The 24,304-nt window shown below is 40.9% G+C and overlaps 1 protein-coding gene across 1 annotated transcript in view; it reads left to right on the top strand.

Annotated features, from left to right (window-relative positions):
- SMARCD2 (SWI/SNF related, matrix associated, actin dependent regulator of chromatin, subfamily d, member 2) overlaps positions 1–16,676 on the top strand; it is an 85,836-nt gene extending 69,160 nt beyond the window's left edge. Inside the window, exons 3-13 of the mRNA XM_039361234.1 lie at positions 6,111–6,153; positions 6,711–6,833; positions 7,019–7,138; positions 8,251–8,346; positions 9,471–9,572; positions 10,215–10,376; positions 11,691–11,788; positions 12,745–12,880; positions 14,297–14,419; positions 15,264–15,365; positions 15,757–16,676. Coding sequence (XP_039217168.1) covers positions 6,111–6,153; positions 6,711–6,833; positions 7,019–7,138; positions 8,251–8,346; positions 9,471–9,572; positions 10,215–10,376; positions 11,691–11,788; positions 12,745–12,880; positions 14,297–14,419; positions 15,264–15,365; positions 15,757–15,810 — 1,159 coding nt within the window. The 3' untranslated portion in view covers positions 15,811–16,676. The remainder of the gene's footprint in view (positions 1–6,110; positions 6,154–6,710; positions 6,834–7,018; positions 7,139–8,250; positions 8,347–9,470; positions 9,573–10,214; positions 10,377–11,690; positions 11,789–12,744; positions 12,881–14,296; positions 14,420–15,263; positions 15,366–15,756) is intronic.
- Positions 16,677–24,304: the final 7,628 nt, after the last annotated feature.

Raw genomic sequence — 24,304 nt, 5'->3', positions numbered from 1 at the left:
GAGAATCCCTCCAGGTTGCATTGCCCTCAGCCAGGGAGCACTGCAGCATCAGAACCCCAGTGGCTCCAGTTAACCACTTGGCACTTGAGAGGCGACTTCTGGCCTGGGAGTCCTATTTGACAGGAGTAATCTCTATGATTCAAGCATCCAGACACCCCTCTACAAACAGGATCTACAATTCCACATGGAAAAACTTTTGTCTCTGGTCCACCAGGAACCAGCTTGATCTCTCGTCCATCACCATCCCGAGGATCCTAAAATATTTGTTGGAGGGACTCAGCAAGGGCTTAGCGCCCAATACCATCTGCAGGCAGGTGGCAGCACTGTCAATGGTGCTGGCATGCGACAATTCTACTTCCTTAGCTCATCACCCCATGTTGCGCTCCTTCATCAAGGGAGCAACTAACACCAAATCACCTGCGATACATCGATATCTCTCTTGGGACCTGTCACGAGTCTTACAGGCCCTTACCTCACCTCCATTTGAACCCCTTAGGACTTGTACACTGCAGCTCTTGTCCATGAAGGTAGCCTTCCTAGTAGCTGTCACGTCAGCCAGACGCATATCAGAACTGGCAGCTCTCTCTGTAAGGGAGGACCTATGTGTTTTCCACAGTGACAGGGTGGTCCTCCAATTGGTCTCGTCATTTGTTTCCAAAGTAAATACCTTGTTCCACAGGTCGCAGGAGGTGATACTACCAGATTTCTGCCCTCATCCGTCTCACGACTCTGAACATCAATGGCACACTCTAGACGAATGTAGGGCTTCATGCCAGTACATCAAGCGGACTTCAGCCTTTCGCAAGTCAGAAGCGCTATTTCTTTCCTTTCAACCCTCTTCCATGGGGCAGAGGGTTTCATTATCAACCATAGGCAGGTGGATTAAGGCTTGCATTGCAAAGGCATACCAATCCCACTCCTTGCCAGTTCCAAGCGTATCATTGTTCATTCCACCCGCAGCGCTGCAACATCAGCGGCTTGGGCAACACAGGCACCCATTGATGAGATTTGTAGGGCAGCAACTTGGGCTTCGCCTTCCCCATTCATAAGGCACTACAAGTTAAACAAGTTTGCCTCCGCGGACGCCTCATTTGGCCGGAGGGTGCTACAGCAAGTAGTGTCATCAAGTGGGACACAGGCTCAGACTGGTTCCCTCCCATAGGGACAGGACAGCTTTGGTATGTCGTGGATTCTCCATCCTCATGCCAGAGAAGGGGCATTGTCTTACCTGAATGCCTTTTCTCAGCATGTTGATGGAGAACCCACACTCACCCCGTTAGTGTCCGTCAGGTCCTGTGTCCAGGGTAGGATAAGCCAACGCGACGGATTATCGTCTGCTGCTTCGCCTTCGTCGGAACTGGGTATACTAGCCCAGCAGGAGGTGTGGCAACTTTGTCAGACTTAGTCTATTGGGCAAGAAGATGAAGTAAACCCATTCGTGGATTCTCCATCATCATGCTGAGAAAAGGTGTTCAGGTAAGACAACGCCCCTTCTAGTACTTGTGAGGTGCAGTCTATCTCTTGCCAGGAGCCCTTCTTGTAGTTAATGCAGACCATGGTCTAGGAAACTGAAGCTCTCTGATGATACCAATTTTTAAGCCAGTGGTTTGTTTCTATAATCCTTTGCTCCCTCATTGGATTTTGGCCTTTTGTTGGAAGTATAGATGAAAACACTACCTGCTCTCCTCATTTTTTAACTTTCTTCCCTGACCATTTATAATCTTTTGTTATTGTTTTCAGATTCATTGTTGTATCATTGGTCCCTACATGTAGGAGAAGAAAGGGGTAGTAATCCATGAAGTTGATTATTTTAATAAGATTCTCAGTTACATCTTTTGCTCCAGGGAGACAACATACCTCCCTAGATTGACTGTGGTCTGCAGACTATAGTTTCTGTTCCCCTAAGAATTGAATCTTCTATCACCAATATTCACCTTTTTTTCCCTAGGGAAGTCTGGGATACTATTCTTCCTATCACAGGAATGCTAGGTTTTGCCTCTTTCTAGAAACTTGATGACTGCTCTTTTATAGGTGTCTGCATATTTCTTCCAGGGGGAAGCTATGAAAGTGATTGTTCAGTTCCAGAGGGGCTTTATTGGAGTGGGCTAGGATAGATAGTAGGGGCTTTGCTTTTGGTTGTTGTTTTCTTCTCTTCTCTTCCTCTTTAGGTTCATATGTAGGATCATTTTTATAGAAGCTGTTTGTTCCCGATTGTGTTCAATTTGGATGTATCAGTTTTTTTCTTTAGGTTCATTTTTTTAGAAGCTGTTTGCTCCCTATTGTGTTTAATTTTGGTGTAGTCTTCTTGTTTAGGTTGAGATTTCTGGCTTTGTTCATTAAGTTTCAGAGTGGCTAGAGTTGCCTCTAGATCCTTTACTTTTTCTTCTAGTAATTCATATAATTTACATTTAATACATACGTAGTTTGGGTCTTCTGTGGTCATAAGCTCAAACATATGATGTATTTTGCAAGTCACTATAATTTTAGTCTCTATTTCCATGACTATTTTGGTTTGTTAAAACAATTAAAAATTTCTAAAAATTAATTATTTCAACTTTTGTGAATTGTAAGTTTACAAAAGTTATTGGCCCTTTATTATCAGTCTTGAAACTAACTTCTCTGTTTTGAAGTGTCTGTCTCTTTTTCTGTGATTTTTCTATTTTTTTCTCTTCGATTGTTAAGAATTTAAGTTTCTAAAGAATTAAAATAAGTAATTTTTTTCAATATTTTAATTGAAAAAAAGAAAATTTAAAATTTAAAAAATTAAACTTTTAAAAAACTGAAAATGGAAAAATATTTAAAAGTTAAAAAAGATTAAAAATTTGAAGAATTGAAAAATTGAAAAAAGAAATTGAAAATTGGAAAAAAATAAAAATTTGAAAAGAATTTTTTAAAAATTTAGAGATTTTAAATTTAAAAAATTAGAAAAGTTCTTGGTCCTTTATAAAGTGATAGGCACTTATTTTTATTGAAAATCTCAGGTTGTTTTCTAGGAGATGCTTTACCCTTAGCCCTCTACTCTTTCCCTTGAAAGTTTTGTACTTATCCTTTTCCTCCCTGCCTTTTTACTGTTTAGTTGCTTGTTCACTGCTGTGGTTTTCAGATATGAAGTGTTAATCTGGGTATTCTGCTCTGCTTAGCTGTTGCGTAGCTGGTCTGCCATTCTGTTCTCAGCGACTACTGGTCCACCACACTTCTCTCAGCTGCTGCTGTGGGCAGTCCATTGTCATACTTAAGTCTTAGATTCCTAATCAGTCTAGCCGACAACTTTGCCATCCAAAAGGTAGAGAAGGGAACTAGAAGTAAAGCTATACTGGAACCAATTCTTACTAATAGAGAAGAAGTGATAGAGGGAGTCGAAGTTGCCGGAACTTTGGGTGAAAGTGACCACATCATATTGGAATTCAATATAATGCAAACACAAGCAATAGAAAATAATCCAACCAATGTCTTAAACTTTAAAAGAGCTGATTTTAACAAACTCAGAGAGAACCTAGGAAAGATTCCATGGATTAAAATCCTAAAGGGGAAAACAACTCAAGAAGCATGGGAAACGCTGAAAAATGCAATCATAAAAGCCCAGTCCAGCACAATACCACTGAAAAAGAAAAACAAGAAATTCAAGAAGAAACCAGCATGGCTACACAAAGTTTCTCTGACAAACTGAAAGACAAAAAGAACAAGTACAAAGATTGGAAAGAGGGACAGATAACTAAGGCTGATTATCAGCAGACAGCCAGAACATGCAAAGATGAAGTCAGGAAAGCAAAGGCTCACAATGAACAAAGACTTGCAACAGAAATCAAGGACAATAAAAAAGTTTCTTTCAACATATTAATAACAAGAAAAAAACCAAGGAAACAGTAGGTCCACTAAAGAGAGAAGATGGCAAGGAAAGTAACAAGCAGTAGGGAGAAAGCAGAGCTGCTTAACTCATTCTTTCCATCAGTCATCACACAAAAGAAATTATAGCCCAATGTACCCAAAAAAACTACTGTAAAAGACAAACTAGAAATAAAAATTAAAATAAGCAAGAAAATGGTAAGAGAACATCTATGTGACCTTAATGAATATAAATTACCGAGACCTGACAGATTACATCCCAGAGTTCTGAAGGAACTGGCAGATGTTATCTCAGAACCATTGTACCATATCTTTCAAAAATCTTGGAGCAACGGGGAAATATCTGAGGATTGGAAAAGGGCTGATGTGGTTCCCAACTTCAAGAAAGGGGGGGGGGAAACCCAGGAAACTGCAGACCAATCAGTCTAACATCAATACCTGGAAAGATCCTGGAAAAGATAATAATAAAAAAACAGATCTGCAAACAACTAGAAGCAAATAAAGTTATAACTAGTAGCCAGCACAGGTTTGTTAAAAGCAGATCATGCCAAACCAACCTTATTTGATTCTTTTACAAAATGAATAAACTAGTAGACCAGCGTAATGCTGTGGACATAGTATAGTTAGATTCAGTAAGGCATTTGACAAAGTAGACCACAACTTACTTCTTGGTAAGCTAGAAAAATGTGGATTAGACAACATCATCACCAAATGGATTTGTAACTGGATGACAAACTGTACTCAACAAGTAGTTCTCAATGGTGTTACATCCACATGGAGAGAAGTAAGCAGTGGGGCACCAAAGGCTCTATCTTAGGCCCAGTACTCTTCAATATCTTCATAAATGACTTAGATGAGGGAATAGAAGGGGAACTCATCAAATTTGCAGATGACATTAAACTGGCAGGAATAGCCAACACCCCAGAAGACAAGCTCAAGATCCAAAGACATCTTGACAAACTTGAACAATGGGCCCTATCCAGGAAAATGAATTTTAATGTGGAGAAAAGCAAAGTTTTACATTTAGGCAGGAAAAATGAAAGGTATAAGTACCGATTAGATGAGACCTGGCTCAAAAACATTAACTGTGAGAGGGACCTTGGAGTCCTAGTGGACGATCACTTGACTATGAGCTGGCAATGTGCAGCACTGGGCTGTATAAACAGAGGCATAGAATCAAGATCATATGAAATATTAATACCACTTTATAAAACCTTAGTAAGACCACATCTGGAATACTGCAACCAACTTTGGTCACCATATACAAAAAGATGTTGAGACTTTGGAAAAAAAACCAGAGAAGAGCAACTAGGATGATCAAAGGCCTAGAGACTAAAACATACGAAGAATGGCTGCAGGACTTGGGTTTGGGTAGTCTAAAAAAAAGAAGAAATAGGGGTGATACGATAGTAGTATTCCAGTACTTGAGGGGCTGCCCCAAAGAAATTATTCTCCAAAATACCAGAGGGCAGGACAAGAAACAATGGTTGAAAACTGAGATAAGCAACCTGGAATTAAGGAAAAACTTCCTAACAGTGAGGAGAATTAACCAGTGGAACAGCTTTCCTTCAGAAATTGTGGGCGTTCCATCACTGGAGATTTTAAAGAAGAGAATAGACAATCACTTGCCTGAAATGATACAGGTTCTCCTGCTTGAGCAGGGGGCTGGACTAGGGGGCTGCTCTAGTCTAGTCTAGTCTAGTCTTGAAATCTGCATTATTCACTTCTGTCTTTCAAATTTGGAATTTCCAATTTGTAAATAAAATGCAGTAGCACCTTTACATTAAATTTGATTTATTTCTACCATTTATAATGTTAAATATTTACATCTAACCTTTTTGTTTTAAAAAAACAATTTATCTTTAATTAAAAACAAAATATTTATCAAAATTGTATGTTCATTTTTTAATTATGAATTAATTTTTTTGTTTAAAGGACCTTACTGAGATAAGATATTGTGATACTGAAAAGTCTGGAAATTCCTAATTTAGAAAAATTAGGTGGTACATCTGAGGGCCTCCAGGGTTCATTGAACTACATGCTCTAGCAGCTATCACCTTATTGACTAAACTACTAAAATAATTTAGAAGTTTCTGGAAGGTCATAGGTTCTCTATCTTCACTTAAATGTTGGGGAGAACGTTTGGGATTATATTATTTTCTGGGACAGATTGAATAGATTGCAGTCTATTCAGTCTATTTGTAGAAAATGAAAATGAATTTTCTACAAGGGTCTTTTATTTATTATTTTATGTACAATTCTTGTAGATTGAAAAGGCGAAAGATGGCTGACAAAATCCTGCCACAGAGGGTAAGTTCTCATTTTGTGGAAGCATTATTGGGCATTAAAGATAAAAAGTTAGGACAATGAGCACATTTGATCCAAATGGAGAGAAATATTGCAGACTTTGAGACTATCAATCATCCATCTCTTTCTAGAATAAAATATTTGCTGCTGATTGTCTTTCACAGAAACTAAATGATCTTACTATGAAATTTTATTTACCTTTTGTCAAATCTTCCTGTGTGGATAATAGTTACTTCTGAGGGTCTGGCATGTGTTACATTCTATTGACTAGCCTAACAAATTATTAAATCACTTTTAATTTAGAAAGAGATTTCTGTGCTGCTTATGTTCACAATCATCTTTCAGGTTGATGTACATTTACTCTTTTCTAAATTAGGGAAAAGTTACATTGTTTTTTTCCCAGTGACAGAAAAAAATAGGGAAACCCTGTCTGTATCCTGGAAGACCACAATCCTGAACAATAAATTGATATTCACCTAACATTTATTTTTTTAAAAAGCACTAGAAATTGTGACAGCATTTATTAGATAACTATCTAATAATCCATTCTTTTTCTGTAGATTCGTGAACTAGTCCCCGAGTCTCAGGCTTACATGGACTTACTGGCTTTTGAACGCAAGCTGGACCAGACAATTGCCCGCAAAAGAATGGAAATCCAAGAGGCAATCAAGAAACCTTTGACGGTAGAGAGAGAGGATCAGCTAAAACTCTTTTAGGGGCAATCTGAATCCACCATTGTGACTAGTTTTGCTGTTTTAAGTTATCTTGGAGAAAGGTCAAAACCATAAAACTGGTTTGTAGATTTGTTATGTGCATGTATGATGATTTCTTTGCTATTTGCAGTTAATGTTTTTCTCTAAATTTTCAGCAAAAGCGGAAGCTGCGCATTTACATCTCTAATACTTTTACTCCTGGCAAAGAGGAGTCTGAGGGTGGTGAGCGTATAGCCTCGTGGGAACTTCGTGTGGAAGGCAAACTTCTTGATGATGTAAGCATGAAATTTCTTTGTTAAGAGGTAACCTTGTGACAGATAGAAAATGACAAATGTGTGTTTCCTCTGGATAACTGCCCTGCTTCCTATCCACCCATTAAACAGATCTTGCATCAGGCAGCTAACTATTGCTTCATTTAGCTGTTGACTAATCCTTTCTTAATTTGCATATACCAAAGACATTATGTGTGTTTTTCCTCTTTGAGTAGTAATTTATGTTTAAGGGTGTTGCTAGACCAAAGGCTAGCCTAGTTCAGTTTCTGCTTACTGCAATGTCCAATTAAATTAGAATTCTTGGGATCTAGCTTAATATATGTAATTTAAATGCTCAAATGATCTCTCATTCTTGAAGAATATAATAGAAGAGTTAACTTTTAGGCAAAATAACAATAATAACTATTCTTTATTTTTTTATTTGCAGCCTTACCCAAAATACATATATTTGTGCCTTTGAGTCATTATTGACTCCTGGTTACTGGTTGGACAGGTCCAGTTTTGTTGGCAAGATTTTCTGAAGTGGTTTGCCATAGTTTTTTTCCTAAGGCTGAGAGAAGCTAACTGCGCCAGTCACACAGATAGCTTCCATGCGAAAGCAGAATTAGAACTTCAATTTGCTCACTCCAGTTCCTTAAATATTAGATCAAACTGTTCCTTTATTTACTGCTCCTTACTGCCCAGAGTATATGGATTGCAATGGTAATAAGTGTTGCATAATTGGTATAATAGTATAATAAAGGTGATATTATTTACTTATCCCTCACTTAATGAAGTGTTTTTGACAAGTGCGTTTTCTAAAGCGGGGATCCACAACCCCTAGCCATGGCCCACTACAGTGACGGGCTGGAGAGTGTGCACATGCACGTGCAGCTCCACTTGCATGAGTGGCAAGCCAGAATGCACTCGCACACATCTGCACCGGCCTGCTGCTCGCATAAGTCTAGCTGACCCTCCTTTTATGTAAGGGCTGCATGCATTCATGCCCTGGTCCACCTGTGGCCCAGTTGCCGTCTCTCCCTATCCAGGCCACCAAGCCATGAAGGTTGGGGGCCTCTTCTAAAGTGATTGTGAGAATGGTAAAGCTCACTTTCTCATTTGTCTTTCTGTCATAGCCAAGTAAACAGAAGAGAAAATTTTCATCCTTTTTCAAGAGCTTGGTTATTGAATTAGACAAAGAATTATATGGACCAGACAATCACCTGGTGGAGGTAGGTATTTTGGTGTATATATATAGTGTAAAATAGACAGCTCACAGCATTTACAATTTCATATTAAACTTAGATCCATGGCTAAGAAATTGACATAAGGAGTTTGCTAATTTTATATTCAAAGTTTCTCTTTTACACTGTTAGGCCAAAGGTTTTTGAATTTGTTCTGTTTATAATTTCCACCCACCTTTTTTTCTTTTTTGTTGTGCTCGTTGAATTTGAAGTAGTGTTGATTAATTTATTGCATGGGTTTGTCTTTAGTAAATTTAGCACAATAGTTTGAAAGAATTTAATTTCATAGTTTATTCAAGCTGATTATAAAAATTGCTTAACGAAGATTTAGTCAATATCGTAGGCCAGTGATGGCGAACCTTTTAGAGACTGAGTGCCCAAATTGCAGCCCAAAACCCACTTATGCATCGTTGAATGCCGGGTGGGTGTAGCCCATTGGGTGGGAGTGGCTGTGGTGGTAACAGCAAACTGGATGGGACTAAAAAGTTCAATCAATCAATTCCAACTTTGCAAGATCTTTTTTTCCCCGCGAGAAGTTGAAATTGATTGAACCTTTTTTTTTTTTTTGCACACGGCGGCAGAGGCCTAAAGCGAAAAGGTTTTATAAAACCCAGCTGAAGGCCTAGGACTGGGGCGACAGCGTGCATGCCCACAGAGAGGGCTCTGAGTGCCGCCTCTGGCACCCGTGCCATAGGTTCGCCACCACTGCCATAGGCAAATTAGAATTAGGATTCCTTTCATGTTGACTAGAATCTTCATGATCCCACCAACTCTCGATTGTGCATTTTTCAGTGTGTTTTACTTACAGTCCAGGTGTAGGCTTTGCCCCCTCCCCCAAAATGGTGCATCTACCAGAAATTGACAGATATATGGAATACAGAAGAATCGATGGAGAAGGCTATTACCTTAACTATATTTTGACGTAACTAAGGATATTTCTTCTTAATTATGGCAGAAGATTCAAATTTCTAATTTCCACCTACTACAAAACTAAGCAGTAAGCTAGCAATCTGGAACCTGATTATTACCATGTAAGATACTGTATGGAGATTGAGTCGTTTTCACTTGTTTTGCACTAAAAAGTTCTATTACTTATACCTTTTTTATCTTAGTGGCACCGGATGCCAACAACCCAAGAGACAGATGGCTTTCAAGTCAAGCGCCCTGGTGATGTGAATGTAAAATGCACTCTGCTTCTCATGCTGGATCATCAGGTAAGAAGGCAAATTACCATTGCAAAGTCAGGATTTCTCAAATTTCCCAGATTTATCTTCTTGGGGTAGTGCAATTAGAGTCCAGAAAAGAACCATTTATTATTACAATAAAGCCAACTTTTCCAAAGTTTCATTATATTGTTCTCATTGTTCATTTGTATTTATTTTAGTCTTTGGATATTTAAGGGAAGTGTGAATATTGAGATTACACTAAAGGGAGATATGGTAGCAAAAGGCTTAGGAACCCTTGCTTTACTGGAAAGAAGATAAACAGATCCTGGCCCATAGGCAGCTTTTTAAATAGTTCATTATCTGAAACATTCAGTTTCTCTACCTGGAGCAAAGCTGTACAACTTGGGTTTGCCACCAGAATTTCACAATTTTCTTTTTAAAGTTGCTCTCCATTGTAAATTGTGACTTATTTGATAAAGATAACTATAAAGTTGCATTTAATTTCCTTTTAAAGAAGCTTAAAGTTAAATTTAATACTAGCCTGTGTGTTTCTCTTGCTCTATATTATTCATCAGAAACGTTATGCTTTATTTCATTTTTTAGAGAAAACATTAAAAATTGAAAAGGAAATTGGGATTGCAAAATTGATAGGACAGCACATATGTTAATTAGGCAACATTGTCATTTCAGCCTCCTCAATACAAGCTAGACCCACGTTTGGCTCGCTTGCTTGGTGTCCACACCCAGACTCGTGCCAGCATAATGCAGGCCCTATGGCTCTATATCAAATATAACAAACTTCAGGACTGTCATGAGAAAGAATATATCAATTGCAACCGCTATTTTCGTCAGGTCAGTATGTCTTTGCTGTTTAGGATATTTTATTAAATGAAGATGTTTTTTCACAAATCAGCTTAATTTAGCTTCACTCCATATCAATCCTAAACACAAACTGATCAATAGTCTGTAATCTATCAGTATTGAGTATGTATTGCTTATGTTGCATATGATTATTTGCACATGGGCATTATACGAACATTAAGTATTAGCAACCATATTCAAGAAATAAAAATGGAAGCTGAGGGCTGAGCAGTTTTCATGTTTGGGAACTAGAATTTCAGTTCACACAAAATTCCGCTTCTTGATTCCTGATTTTGTATCTATTATATCCTCTCAAGTTCATATCTGTTGCTTAGTTCTATTGCCACTACCATTAATTTGAAAATAGTATAACGGAAGCAGAATAAATTGCAGATTGTCAATCTTGCAAGCTTGAAGAGGTAATACACTAACAAAGTAGACTGTCAGAATCTCTTCAGATAAGTTTTAACTATATTGTTTAAAAAAATTGGAAGTCCACTATTTCGTTACTCAGTTCACATTATTGCAGTTGTCATTATTGTACATGCATGCAGCCAATGCCCAATGACTGGTTGGCTCAGAACAATTAAAACAAAGAAAAGCAATTAGAAGGTAGAAAAAAGATGAAAAAAGATACAAAGTGGAAAGAATTGCAGATTGGAAGGAAATGAAGCAGGGGGTCCCACTGGGGGAAGGGCTCTTCTAAATCGAGAAGAGTGTAACTGTCCAGATCAGGGAACATCATTCCAGTGGACAGGCACTGCTATAGAGAAGACATACTGTTCTGATAGAGGACATTGTTAATTGAAGGAACCCAGTGCACCGATCTTGCAAGATCGAATCAGCCAGGCAGATTGTAAACAATAACAGTAATTCACAATGAGTAGGTACACACATGGGTATTTAGATTAAAAACAATCAGTACAGATAGTCCTCAACCTATAACAGTTCATTTAGTTACAACGGTACTGAAAAAAGTGACTTATAACCATTTTTCACACTTGCAACCATTGCAGCATCCCCTTGGTCAAATGATCAAAATTCATGCTCTTGGCAACTGACTCACCTTTATGATGGTTGCAGTGTCCCAAGGTCATGTGATCACCTTTGGCCATTAACCAACAGAAATTTGGGGCTCAGTTGTGGTCATAAGACGAGGACTATCTATCTGTACATTAGTGTTTATCACACTATAGATCCGATCCTTACAATTAGAATGTCCCATGGGTTTATTTTGAGCCCACCTTTTTCTCCAGATGTTATTCCTTTGGAATTACTAAGGTTTGTCTTCTTGCTTCATTTTAGATCTTCAACTGCAGCCGTATGAGATTTTCTGAGATTCCAATGAAACTGGCAGGACTCTTACAACATCCAGATCCCATTGTTATCAATCACATTATCAGGTAAGATCGATACTATAAGATTTTAGATTCCCTAAAATTATTAGGGAACAACCTAATTACACGCTCAGTTGATACCTGACTGTATCCATATACATATCCAAATGTGATTCATTAAAATTTCTCTTTGGAGAGCCTTCTGGAATCTTACCTCTACGCTGGGTCTTTGACAAGCTGTATGCTTTCTGAGTTCTTATTTGTGAATTAGAAATAGTATTGGTGTACTTCTGTATAAATTGAATATAGAGAAGGTATTTAATCTGAACAATTAGAATAATATCACTGCTTATCTACATAACATTTCTTTGGAGAAATTTATCCTCATTTATATCTGAATTATTATTCTATTAGTGACCTTTTGAATTTCAAGGTCTCTCTAATTCAGATAATTTTAAATAATGTCTTATTTTATTCTGATTGTGAAATTCTGTTTCCTGTTATCTAGTTTTTTATAATCATTTTCCATTTGCAAATTCTCCTGAGCTATCAGGTCAATGCAATTAGAACAGCTATGAGAAAGGTTCAAATAGATATTTTTATAGGTGATCACCAATCAATACTATTGTCTCATCAGACAGTCTGCCTTCCCTTGGGAGAGCGTTTCTTCCCCCAAATGGACTCTAAGCTGGAATGTCTTTTAAGTACCCCATCAGTGCCTCCTTTCCTTCAGCCAGGGGTTCCACCACAGGAGCCCAGGAAAGGCAGTGTTTACATATTTTAAACAAAATATTTTATGATGCATATCCAAATATTACAATCTCTCAAGCTGCTCAAATTTGTACATCCTATTTGGTGTAAGGAAAACTTACATTTCAGATTTTTACTGCCTCTCTAGAAGGCTACTGTGGTAATGTAAGAGAGAATCTAATCCTTATACCTGTCTGATTGTGGTGGTAAAGACGTAACTCTAAGAAAGGATACTCACCCCTTAACATACCCTCCTGTCTTGATTTGTCTAGCGTGGACCCTAATGATCAAAAGAAAACAGCCTGTTATGACATTGACGTGGAAGTAGATGACCCTTTGAAAGCCCAAATGAGCAACTTCTTGGCCTCCACCACTAATCAGCAAGAAATTGCTTCCCTGGATATCAAGGTAACACATTGTCAACTGTGCGGTAGGAAAAAGACTAAAACTTGTTACCTTTCTTAGCTTGGGGAATAATGTAGTGTACATGATGCTATATTTACACACATCCCCTTTAAGAAGATCTACTTATTCCACTAGCATTCATAAAATACTTGGCACAGAAAACTTTCTCATATGTTATGCTTTCCAACTATGTTTGAGAATAAAAAACAAACTGGCTACTAAGGTGTCTCAGAACAACAGATGATTAAATAGAGGATTTTAAACTAGATCAAGGAAGAGAGGAGCAACAATCCCATTTGCAATCCAGCAAAATCTCATTGCCACTAAAAAATTAGTGACATATTTTCAGTGGTGCAATATTAATGTTTTTAATTTTATTTCTGCAATTTAAATGTATTCAGTTACAAAAGAGATTATAAGCAGCTTGCAAATAATAACCAAAACAAAATGTAATAATTACTTACCTCAGAGAGGGGGTCCACTACACCATCAATCCCTAGACGCTTTCTGGGGAATACTGATATCAGAAGTCCCTTCCCTGCAATAGGCAATTGTTGTTTTGCAGTTTTCTTTTAATTCTGTTTTACTTCAGCATTGTTTTTAAGCAACTTAGAACCTTTTGTTGGAATTAGTGACAAAAAGAAAAGAAATATAAAAACATTAAACTAGAATTATATTACACACACATGTAATATAAGTTTGTATAAATATATATACACACGCATACACATACCTACCTACCTACCTACATACATACATATAAATATGTAGTATTTTAGACCTTTAATTGTAAAGATCCAAACAAAGGAAGTATAAAAATTTAGTGCCTGATTTACATTGCATGCCATGTATCTTTCTTTCCTTTTAAATGGATTTTCAAAACTTGAATTTTTGTTACCTTTCTGTTGCTTGAACTTAGAAAAGTATCAGTAGAGAGATGAGTAAATTCTTTGCCTGACTTGACATTTAAAAATTATGACAGTTCAAAGAGAGCAAAGGAAAAATCAAAATTAGAAAAAGAAGTAAAAGTAATTTATGTTCTCTCTTTAATCTTTCTTCCATACCATGTTGTCTAAGGATAGTATGAAGTTAGTGTTCTCACATCTTTCATTCACATTGCCCTCTATTCATATTGTATCTCTATTACCTTTTCCTGCTTGTTTTCTGCTCCAGAATATTTATCAAATGTATTGATTTAAAATAGCAGCTAGTGCTATACAGTGTTGCGGGATTTGAAGACTATTAATTGATGGTCATTAGTAGTCTGTTGTAGGCAGTACACATATAGATATCCCTCCAAATATTGGGAGCCCCACATTAATAGCACAGTTTTAGAGGGTTATGTTTATGTTTTCCAGACTTACTCAGTCCTGGCAAATTTGTTCTTTTTTATAAGGAACTTTTTGTATTTTTGTACAGATTCATGAAACAATTGAATCTATTAATCAGCTGAAGACACAACGAGATTTTATGCTGAGTTTTAGTAATAATCCTCAGGATTTTATTCAGGAGTGGATCAGATCTCAACAGAGGGATTTGAAGGTAAGCATTTGGATGACTAGGGAGAATTTATACATGTATAGTTCAAAGTAAGCTACACTGAATTAAATAAGACTTGTTAGCATAATTGTGTATGTGGAATTATTAGAACACTTACATAATTTGGCTTTTACTGCCCTTTATTTGGCAGTTTCTATGAATTTGAATTCAAATATTGAGTTTCTTTAAGACTAAGTCAAAATTATGCAAGTTAACCTGTCAGCTACCCATAAATTTTGAAATTCAGGCTACATTCTGGATAGAAATTAGTTGCCTTTTTGTTTACGTGTTTGTTGATCCCACTCTTATATGAGGCTTGAAGTATTCCTTCCTTCCTCCCTTCCTTCCTTCCTTCCTTCCTTCCTTCCTTCCTTCCTTCCTTCCTTCCTTCCTTCCTTCCTTCCTTCCTCCCTCCCTCCCTCCTTCCTTCCCCAAAAATTCCTGATTTTTTTTTTCATATCTTGAAGAAAGGAAAAATATGCAAAGCAGATCATTTATTCCACAGAGTGGGAAAGATGAATTTTAAATAGGAAGGAAAAAATAAAATAGAGATAACGTGTTTATGTATTCTTCAAATGCATCTGACTGCCCAATATTACACACCTTATTGGGTTATAATAATATTTATATGGTGCAATATAATATAGGTATTTTTGTATTGGTGCCTCCCTTTCTTTATATTTTTTATATTTTATATTTTTTTCAATCTTTGGGAACCCCTGAACTAGACTGAAATCTAACCAAGTTACAATATTCACAATTAGCTAAATCTCAGTATGAGCAAGTCTCAGTTTTGGAACATTAAATGTCCTACAATTCCTTCTTCCATGCCTCCATTTTGCCTTAGATTATTACAGATGTGGCTGGGAACCCAGAAGAAGAGAGACGGGCTGATTTCTATCAGCAACCATGGATGCAAGAAGCTGTTGGACGACACATCTTTGCAAAGGTAGGAGAGCATAATTCAGTGTAACTTTTTTTAAAAACTACCTAACATATTTTCCTTCAATGTGGAGGCAGAGTGAACATAGAACTGTATTTTTAATGCAGCACCTATTTCAGTGCATTCTTCAAAGCTGGTCAAGGTGCTTCCTTTCTTATATTTGACTTCCCTATTTTTCTTTCTCCCATGGAATTCCTTTGTAGAAGTGCGTAACAGTTTTTACCAGCAATTATTGATGAAATAATTGTATTCTCTGTGGAGCTGGGTTAATTTATTCTGAATTAGAGCACTTAAGAATTTTCCATACTATTTCTGTAAGGAAGGAGCCATATACGCATCTGATGCTTGTTCTGTTTGTGGTTCTTATCTATCTCTATAATGGTTTTCTGTCTTTCAGGTTCAGCAGCGCAGACAAGAACTGGAACAAGTGCTTGGTGTTCGCCTTACTTAGTGCTGCCTTCTTTTGCAATTCTTCCACATCTCTTGGTACTTTGGAATGGACCAATAGGCAGATAATCCTTGTCCTTTCTTCTTGGAAAGTGGTGGTGGGGGATTCTGCTGCTATTGCATATTTTGTGTTCAGTACTCTCTATGGGCTCATAGAAGGTATCCTTCAGCAGAGAAAAGGGAGGTCTTCTCCTTCACCAAAACCTGCCCTTCATATGTGCTTTGCCTTTGGGAGACCGGGAACTTTTGTTTTGAGTTGCTTCTACCTCTTAGCAGAACTTTTGCAGTCTTGCAATGCAAGAATGTGCTGCTCACTTTTAATCAAAGCTTGTGTCCATTCCTGCCAGTTTTGCTGGCATTTAATCTTTGCACTATCTCTTTTTTTGTCGGGCTGGGGTGCAGAGCTGTTTCCTGTAGAAAGTTTTTTAATGTATACTTGGTGGTGGCTTCTGTTCCACCTTATGCAACTGATATTCCATAATATCAAAAAGAAAGGCCGGTGCTCCGATGTTACTATGCTGTTAATGACAATCATTTCCTATTAATATATATATGTGTTTGTGAGAGAGAGAGATTTAGAACAATGGAGAGTATATTTTATGATAAGGTTACAGTGCCAGAAGGAATATTCCTGGCAAAGGATATAAGTAGTAATTTCCTCAACCTTCTCTAACTTTTTTCAAGTGCCTTCATTTTCCAAGCTTTTGGCCCTCAGCACTTAAATCTTCCAAAGATTATCACCCTGCTTCCTGGCCTGCTCCTTGATATAGTTTGGCTAAGTAGAAGCTGATGGGATGTTTACTTATAAGCAAGTATGTTACCAGTTTTTATGTTAATTTTTTAAAAAATAAACATACATTTTAACAGCAACTGATGTTAAAAATCTTGTTTTTCAATTCCTTAGCGGGTAGACGTTGGGGACACTGATTAAACCATGTGGTAGACTGGCTAGTGTGTTAAATGGGAATTTTTTTTATAAAAGGTAAGTAGCACACTATAAATTAGGAAGACATGATGTTAACTGCATATCCCTTGAGCAGCACTGTGTTCTGTGTATGCCAGAGTTCCCCAACCTTTCCTGCTTTGCAGATTGACGGGGGGGGGGTATTCCATGTGAGTCGCCAGCAAGCATGCACATGCACTCCATTTCTGTGAGCAGCGGGCGCAGGTGCCCACTTGCACAAATGGAGCACATGTCTTCCTGCTATTTGCGCAAGTGGGAATGTGCATGTGTGCGCTCACCCATGTCCACGGCCTGGTTCCAAATGGCTCACGGCTCAGTTGTTGGCCGCAGCCCAAGGAAGGGGATAGGGTCCTCTGAGGTAGACTGCAAAATTATTTTTCACATGCAGCATGTTCAAAAGGAAACAATTCCAACTATATTGAGCACGTGAAATCATCCAGTTTTGCGGCTGATCACAACAGATATTCAGTTGCTTCTGAATGTAATGACAAGGCTACTTTGAACTTGTTAAAAAGATCAGTAGTTCCAAAGTATCGTTAACACATTAGGAACTCATCCGCATATACAATGGCCCATATATGAAATTGTTATTACTGTGTTATTACCGTAAGGCCTACCCCCAAAATAAGCACTAGCTTGATTTTGGGGGGTGGACCTAATATAAGCCCTATCCCAAAAATAAGCTCTAGTTTTGGGGCAAGATACACATCTAAAAATCAAGCTGCCCCATGCATCCCGTACCCACTTACCTTGCAACCAGGCCTCTCGTCACCTGCCCACTTTTGCAGCGTCTTCTGCAACCAGGCCTGCATTTCTCAGTCACAGGCCTTTCCGGAAGGCCTCTGAAGCCAAGAACTGAGCTATGGATTCAATCCATAGTGCGGTTCTGTAAGACCTCTGCAGCCGAGGACCGAGCTACGGATTGAATCCATAGCTCGATACTTGACTGCATAGGCCTTCCGGAAAGGCCTGACTGCAAAATGCAGGCCGGAATGCAGCTGAAGAGTGAAGCTGCTCCTTCTTCCACAGAAGTAGACCTGCTGGGCAGGGCTGTCGGTAAGACATCCCCTGAAAATAAGACCTGGTGCTTCTTTTGGAGGCCAAAAATAAATAAATAAAATCCAGTCTTATTTTCAGGGAAACACAGTACTATTTTGACCACATAGTTCAAGGGTGCCTTGAGAAACCTCTTCCCCAAAAGCTTAAACTTATTGCTGTGAGTTCACTGAATGTTAGTTCTTAGACTCCCAACAATTGCATGTCCTGATTTACTGCACACAAAAATTTGTAATTTTTAACAAAAACAGCCCCCAAAATAGTTGCTACTGCTAAGTTTATTGGAGAGGAGGGGGAAGGGGGTGGGGAATCAGGCTTTCTATTGAATTACTAAGTTTAATTGGCAGGATTATTTCCAAAAATTCACAGTAGTATTTATGTAGTTAAATTTTTGTTATGGCACAATTCTCTCTTCATAAAGCAAAGGAACCTATTTAGTTAACTGTTTCTATTCATGGATGCATGATTCAACTTCTTGCTGAAGATATCAAAATAAGCTAGTCAATAAAATGTGAATGAGTTCTTTTAATATCACTAACTATAATTTTTTTCAAGTCATTCTCTCTAAGCAGTTTTTCTCCCCTCTATCTTAAACTTGATTATTACAATTTCAATATATTTATTGCCATTTGATAGATACAAAGATATTAGAGAGGCACAACCCAGAAATAGACCCTTGTTGTTTTCTACACCAGTCTGGTTTGGAAGAGTTACTTCCAGAACTGTCCTGGAGGAACATGGAGTAGCATAGTGATACAGAATATTTAGTTCTGGATCAAGTTGCACACATAATTAACATGTACCTTTCCAAGCTACAAATTAGAGCAGAAGTACGAAAACTTGAAAACAGAACTGAAGGGGCATTGTCTTACCTGAACGCCTTTTCTCAGCATGAGGAATGTAGACTCCACGGATCGGATGGGTTGATTTAGTCTTCTAGCCCAATCAGACCAAACAATCAAAGTTGCCACGCCTCTGCAGGGTCTGACCATGCCCCAGTTTCGAAAGGGCGAAGCGAATGATTGTGTGACGAGATGGCTCCGAACTGCTGACACTAACCTAGCTGCTAGTAATAATCAGGGAGGGGGTGGAGTCTACATTCCTCATGCTGAGAAAAGGCGTTCAGGTAAGACAACGCCCCTTCTCCAGCATGTAGAGGAATGTAGACTCCACGGATGGGACATACCAAAGCCCCTGTGATCCCACGGGTGGGAAGCAGGTTGGTTAAGTGTCGGCGTTGAAATGGATCACTTGTTGTAAAACCCGACGGCCAAACGCAGCCTCCGTGGAAGCAAACTTGTCGAGTTTGTAGTGGTGAATGAATGGTGAAGGGGACGACCACGTAGCCGCCTTACAGATGTCCTCTATGGACGCCTGAGTCTGCCACGCCGCCGATGTGGAAGCGCTACGAGTAGAGTGCGCTGTCAGGCGGCTTGGGACAGGTAAAGAGGAAGCCTGGTAAGATTGAGCGATACAGGCCTTGATCCACCTGGCTATAGTAGAGGAGGAAACCTTCTGTCTCTTGGAAGTTGAGTGGAAAGAGACAAACAATGCCTCCGATTTGCGAAAGGAAGCTGCCCTCTTAATGTAATGACATAATGCCCTACGTACATCTAGGTAATGCCACTGCTTTTCTAGTGTGTGAGAAGGATTGGGACAAAAGTTTGGTAGTACAATGTCCTGAGCCCGGTGAAACAGGGTATTCACCTTGGGAATGAATGAGGGATCTAACCTCAGCACCACTCTGTCCTGATAGAAGGTACACAGGTCTTCCCTAACTGAAAGAGCAGCCAGCTCTGACACGCGTCTCGCCGACGTGATGGCTACTAGGAAAAACACCTTGTGGGACAAAATGTGAAAAGGACAAGACCTTATAGGTTCAAAGGGAGACCTAGTGAGTGCCTGCAGAACATGAGGTAGTTCCCAAGATGGATACCTGTGTACTACCGGAGGTCTGGTGTTGGAGACTCCTTTCATAAAGGATCGGACCCTGGGATGATGGGACAATGGAGTGGCGTTGGCACAGGTGAACACTGTGGAAAGAGCGGCCACATGTCTACACAAGGTGTTGGGCGCTAAGCCTTTATCCACTCCATCCATGAGGTATTCAAGAATTACTGGAATAGTGACAGAAGAGATAGACAAACCCTTACAGGTACACCAGTCACAGAAGTTCTTCCAAGTGGCATCATAGATTCGGTTCGTCGCCGGCCGTCTGGAAGCTTGGATCATAGCTATCACCCTTGAAGAGTAAGATCCGCACATCAGGAACTGGCGCTCAGATGCCAGACGGCTAGTTGTAGCCACTGTGGGTTCGGATGGCATATGGCCCCCTGTGTTAGAATTATCCTCTCTGGAGGGATTTGCCAAGGGCAGGCTACGGCGAGGTTCACGAGATCCGTGAACCATGGATGCCTCGGCCAATACGGGGCCACAATGATTAGCTCCGCCTGTTCCTGTAACAGCTTCCTGATGACAGCCGGGATCAAGGGAAGGGGTGGAAATGCATATAGAAGGCCCGCCGGCCAAGGGCTGCGGAGGGCATCTGCTCCTTCCGAACCCTGGGATGGGTACCGAGATAGAAACCGGGGAAGCTGGGTGTTCTTCGGGGATGCAAACAGGTCGACTTTGGGCCGACCGAAACGGTGAGTTATCTCCCGAAAGAGATGGGGATGTAGACGCCACTCTGAATGATCTATCGTAGATCGACTCAGAAAATCTGCCTGGTCGTTTTCCACCCCTGCTGTGTTCTGCCTTTAGGGACAACAGATTCTGTTCCGCCCATGACCCCAGACACTGGGCCTCGGACATTAGAATCCGTGATCGAGTGCCGCCCTGCCTGTTGACATGGGCCTTTGCCGCCACGTTGTCTGTCAGAACCAGCACGTGGCGGCCCGCCAACTTCTTGTGGAAATGGCGAAGTGCTAGGTGTATGGCTCTGAGCTCTAACCAATTGATATTTTTCTTGAGATCCCGTTGAGACCACCGTCCCTGGGCGAATTGAGATTGCAGATGTGCCCCCCATCCAAACAGACTGGCGTCTGTGGTCAAGGTTACCCGAGTCGGTTCTTTGAACAGGGATCCTTTGGACAGTGCTGGGGACAACCACCAGATGAGGGACGTGAGTGTCTGTGGTGGGACTCGCACCCTCTGTGGAAAACATGCTACACTCCGTTTCTGGTAAGGGAGTAGAAACCACTGTAGTTGTCTCGTATGAAGCCTGGCCCAAGGCACTATGGCAATACATGAGATCAGTTTCCCTAACAGCTGTGACAGTAAGAGCAGGGTTACACGTTTCTCCTTGCGCACCCTGGTGACCATCGTACGTATGCTGAGCTGACGCTCCTGAGACAGGAAAACCCGGCACTGGCTGGTGTCTATTATTGCGCCTAAGTGGAGCAAACGGTTTGTTGGGATCAGATGGCTCTTTGGGAAGTTGATCATAAATCCATGATCCTGGAGTGTCTTGATCGTCAGTGCCACGTCTGAACGGGCGTTCAGTGCCGAGGACAAGTGGATTAGGATATCATCCAAGTAGCACTGAACGTGGACTGGTACCAACCTGAGCTGTGCGGCGAGAACCACCAGGATTTTGGTGAAAACTCTTGGAGCTGATGATAGGCCGAATGGCAGGGCCCTGTACTGATAGTGATGGTTGGAATACCTGAATCTGAGGAAACGCCTGTGATTTGGATGTATGGGAACATGCAGGTAAGCTTCTGTCAGATCTATGGATGTAAGAAAGTCCCCCGGCCGAATACTGCCCAGAATAGAATGAAGAGTTTGCATCTTGAATTTTTGGTAAATTAGGTACCGATTTAGAGCCTTGAGGTCTAGGATCGCCCTCCATCCTCCTGAGGGTTTTGGTACCACGAACAGGATGGAGTAGAAACCCAGTCCCCATTGATCTGGGGGTACCCGCTCTATTGCCTCTATGCTTAACAGATGACAAATGGCCTCCTCCATGAGACCTTGTTTCACGGGATTTCTGGATAGGGGGCAGGAGATGAAGCGCCGAGGGGGGAGTGTGAGGAACTCCAGAGACAGTCCGTCTCTGATAGTGGTTAGAACCCAATTGTCCGTGGTGGTACTTTCCCATTTGTGGAAATATAGTGCCAGTCTTCCGCCAATGGGAGGAATCCGCCTCAAGTCACTTTGACTTTCGGAAAGGACGAGCTCCTCTGCCGCGAAAGGGCCGCTTAGCCTGGAATTGTGGCTTTGGCTTGTCCCTGTAGCCGGACCGTTCCGATGAGCGGTCCGGCCCTGCTTGAAAGGGCCGATACCCGCTCCATGTAGTTCGGTCTGAGCCAGACTTGAACGACGGACGCCGGTTGTATGGAGAAAAACGTCTGCCCGTTTTTTTGACAACATGAGCTAGTACTTTCAACTTTTCTTTGTTTTCAGTCAGGTAAGGAGTGAGAGCCTCTCCAAAAAGGCGACCCTTTTGATATGGTGCCGCAGCTACTCTCCATTTGTGTCTGGTATCGGCCTTCCAATTTTTTAGCCAGAACAACCGGCGTGCGGCCACGTTGGAAGCTATGGCCCGAGCCGAATATTTGGCCGACTGCAGAGACACATCCGCCATATATTCCAGTGCGGCCCTTAGTTTAGTGACATCCTGGTGAACCCTTACCTCGTCTGGGGATAATCTGGCCTGTAATTCCCTGAGCCAGATTAATGAAATTCTAGAGAAAAAGGAGTTAGATGTTGAGGCTCTTATAGCCCAAGCCGATGCCTGATGGGTCCTTTTGAGGGAAATCTCAGACTTCTTGTCCTCAGCCTTAAGGGCCTCCGACATATCTCCTGGGATTTTGGTGTCTGACAGTATGGGGGCGAGAGCCTCGTCTACACTCGGAACTTCGAGGACATTGTTGAGGGAAGGGACCGTATCTAAGAGCTTACGATCTAATCCCCCAAGAGCAGAGAAACTTCCAGGAGATCCCCACTGATCCTGAATGGATTTGAGAAAAATAGGGGGGCAAGGTATCTGTAGGTTTTTCTTGACCGGTTCCAGAAACAGTGGGTCAGAACTCTGTCCAGAGTCCTGATCGGTCGTCTGTGGTTTCATGGGTTCAATTTTTCCGGTGACATAGGCCTTTTGTAAAAGAGGATAGAAGGAATTTGGATTAAACACCCCTACCATAGGAGTGGCCTCCGCCTGAATGTCTTCCCCATCTGACCACATGCCTTCTTCCAGAATCTGAGCAGAAAAATCTGATATCTCGCTCCCTTCAGATTGAGGTGGAGAACTGTGATCTGAAATCACATACTCCCTGGGATGCCTAGTTTCCGTGGGTGTAGGGGGGGTTGACGGTCCTTGGACCAGAATGGCCCTCCCTGAAGCCGCCATTGCCTGAACCACCGCCTGTGAGACCATGGCTTGGAGCTGGACAGTAAATGAAGGATGTTTGGGGCCCCGAAGACCCGCCGCCATCGGCGTGAAAGATGCTGAAGGGATTGGGGGAGGGACGACTGTAGTGACCTCCCCCTGAGACGCACTGAGGAAAGTCCTGGCTCAGCAGCTGGAATTGAATCTTGGACCTGTAATCTCAATTCTCGGTCAAAGAGGGACAGATGGTCCCGTTCATATCCCAGCAAGGAACCCTGGTCCAGGGTCTGCTCGGGAGACCAAGCCTGTGTAAAAGGGGAAAGTCGATGCTCCCCTGATGTGGATGCAAGAGGAGATGAGGGGATAAGCTGCGTCTCTCCTATCTGCTGCTGGGCTTTGGAGAATTGTCGCTCCAGCACCCCATGTCTGCTATCTGCTTGCTTGTCATCGGCCTTAGAGGTCCGTTTGACCTTGGCCTTGGCTTTTGCAGGTGTATCCAGACTGGATGGCTTGCGTTTTATATTTCCACTGGAGGTGGAAGCCTGTGAAACGGTGTTATCCGCCATATTGAAATAAACAATAGGAAAAAACAACAGGTGTTCACCAGGAGATCCCTGGATCTGGCCTGTACTGCAGTAGAAGAAAAGACAGGTTGTCACCAGGAGATCCCTGGATCAGTCCTGTTCTGCAAGAGAAGGGCAGGTTTTCACTAGGAGATCCCTGGATCGGCCCTTGGTCTGCAGGAGAAAGGAAGGCCACGGCCCACCTGGGTGGTACAGGCCTGCATGAGGGTCTGTGAGGTCCGGCCCACCGTTAAGCACGGAGTCACTACGCGATATAAGCCGCGCTGCGCTCAGGGGCTGTCCTCCCCATTCAATTTTTCAGGCCCACTGTAATAGAGACAATTTGGCCGAAAAGGTATCAATTAAAGTCTTCATATAAAGTCTATATATGAATATAGGTATGTATCTTGTTTAATTTAATTCTGTTTTATTTTAATTGATTTTTTTTGACCCTCGTGTTTCACTTAGTGATGGCTAGGACAGTAAGTGCCAACCACTATGCAGACAGCGGAAAACAGGCAAGGCAAGCAGCCATCCAATCTGTTGGCACTGGATATTTAAAAGGTACTGGTAAGTCACAGTCTGG

This window comes from Crotalus tigris, unplaced genomic scaffold, assembly GCF_016545835.1.
Source record: "Crotalus tigris isolate CLP2741 ecotype Arizona unplaced genomic scaffold, ASM1654583v1 scf7180000019221.656610, whole genome shotgun sequence".
NCBI lineage: Eukaryota > Metazoa > Chordata > Lepidosauria > Squamata > Viperidae > Crotalus > Crotalus tigris.
This window is presented reverse-complemented; position numbering and strand designations above follow the sequence as displayed.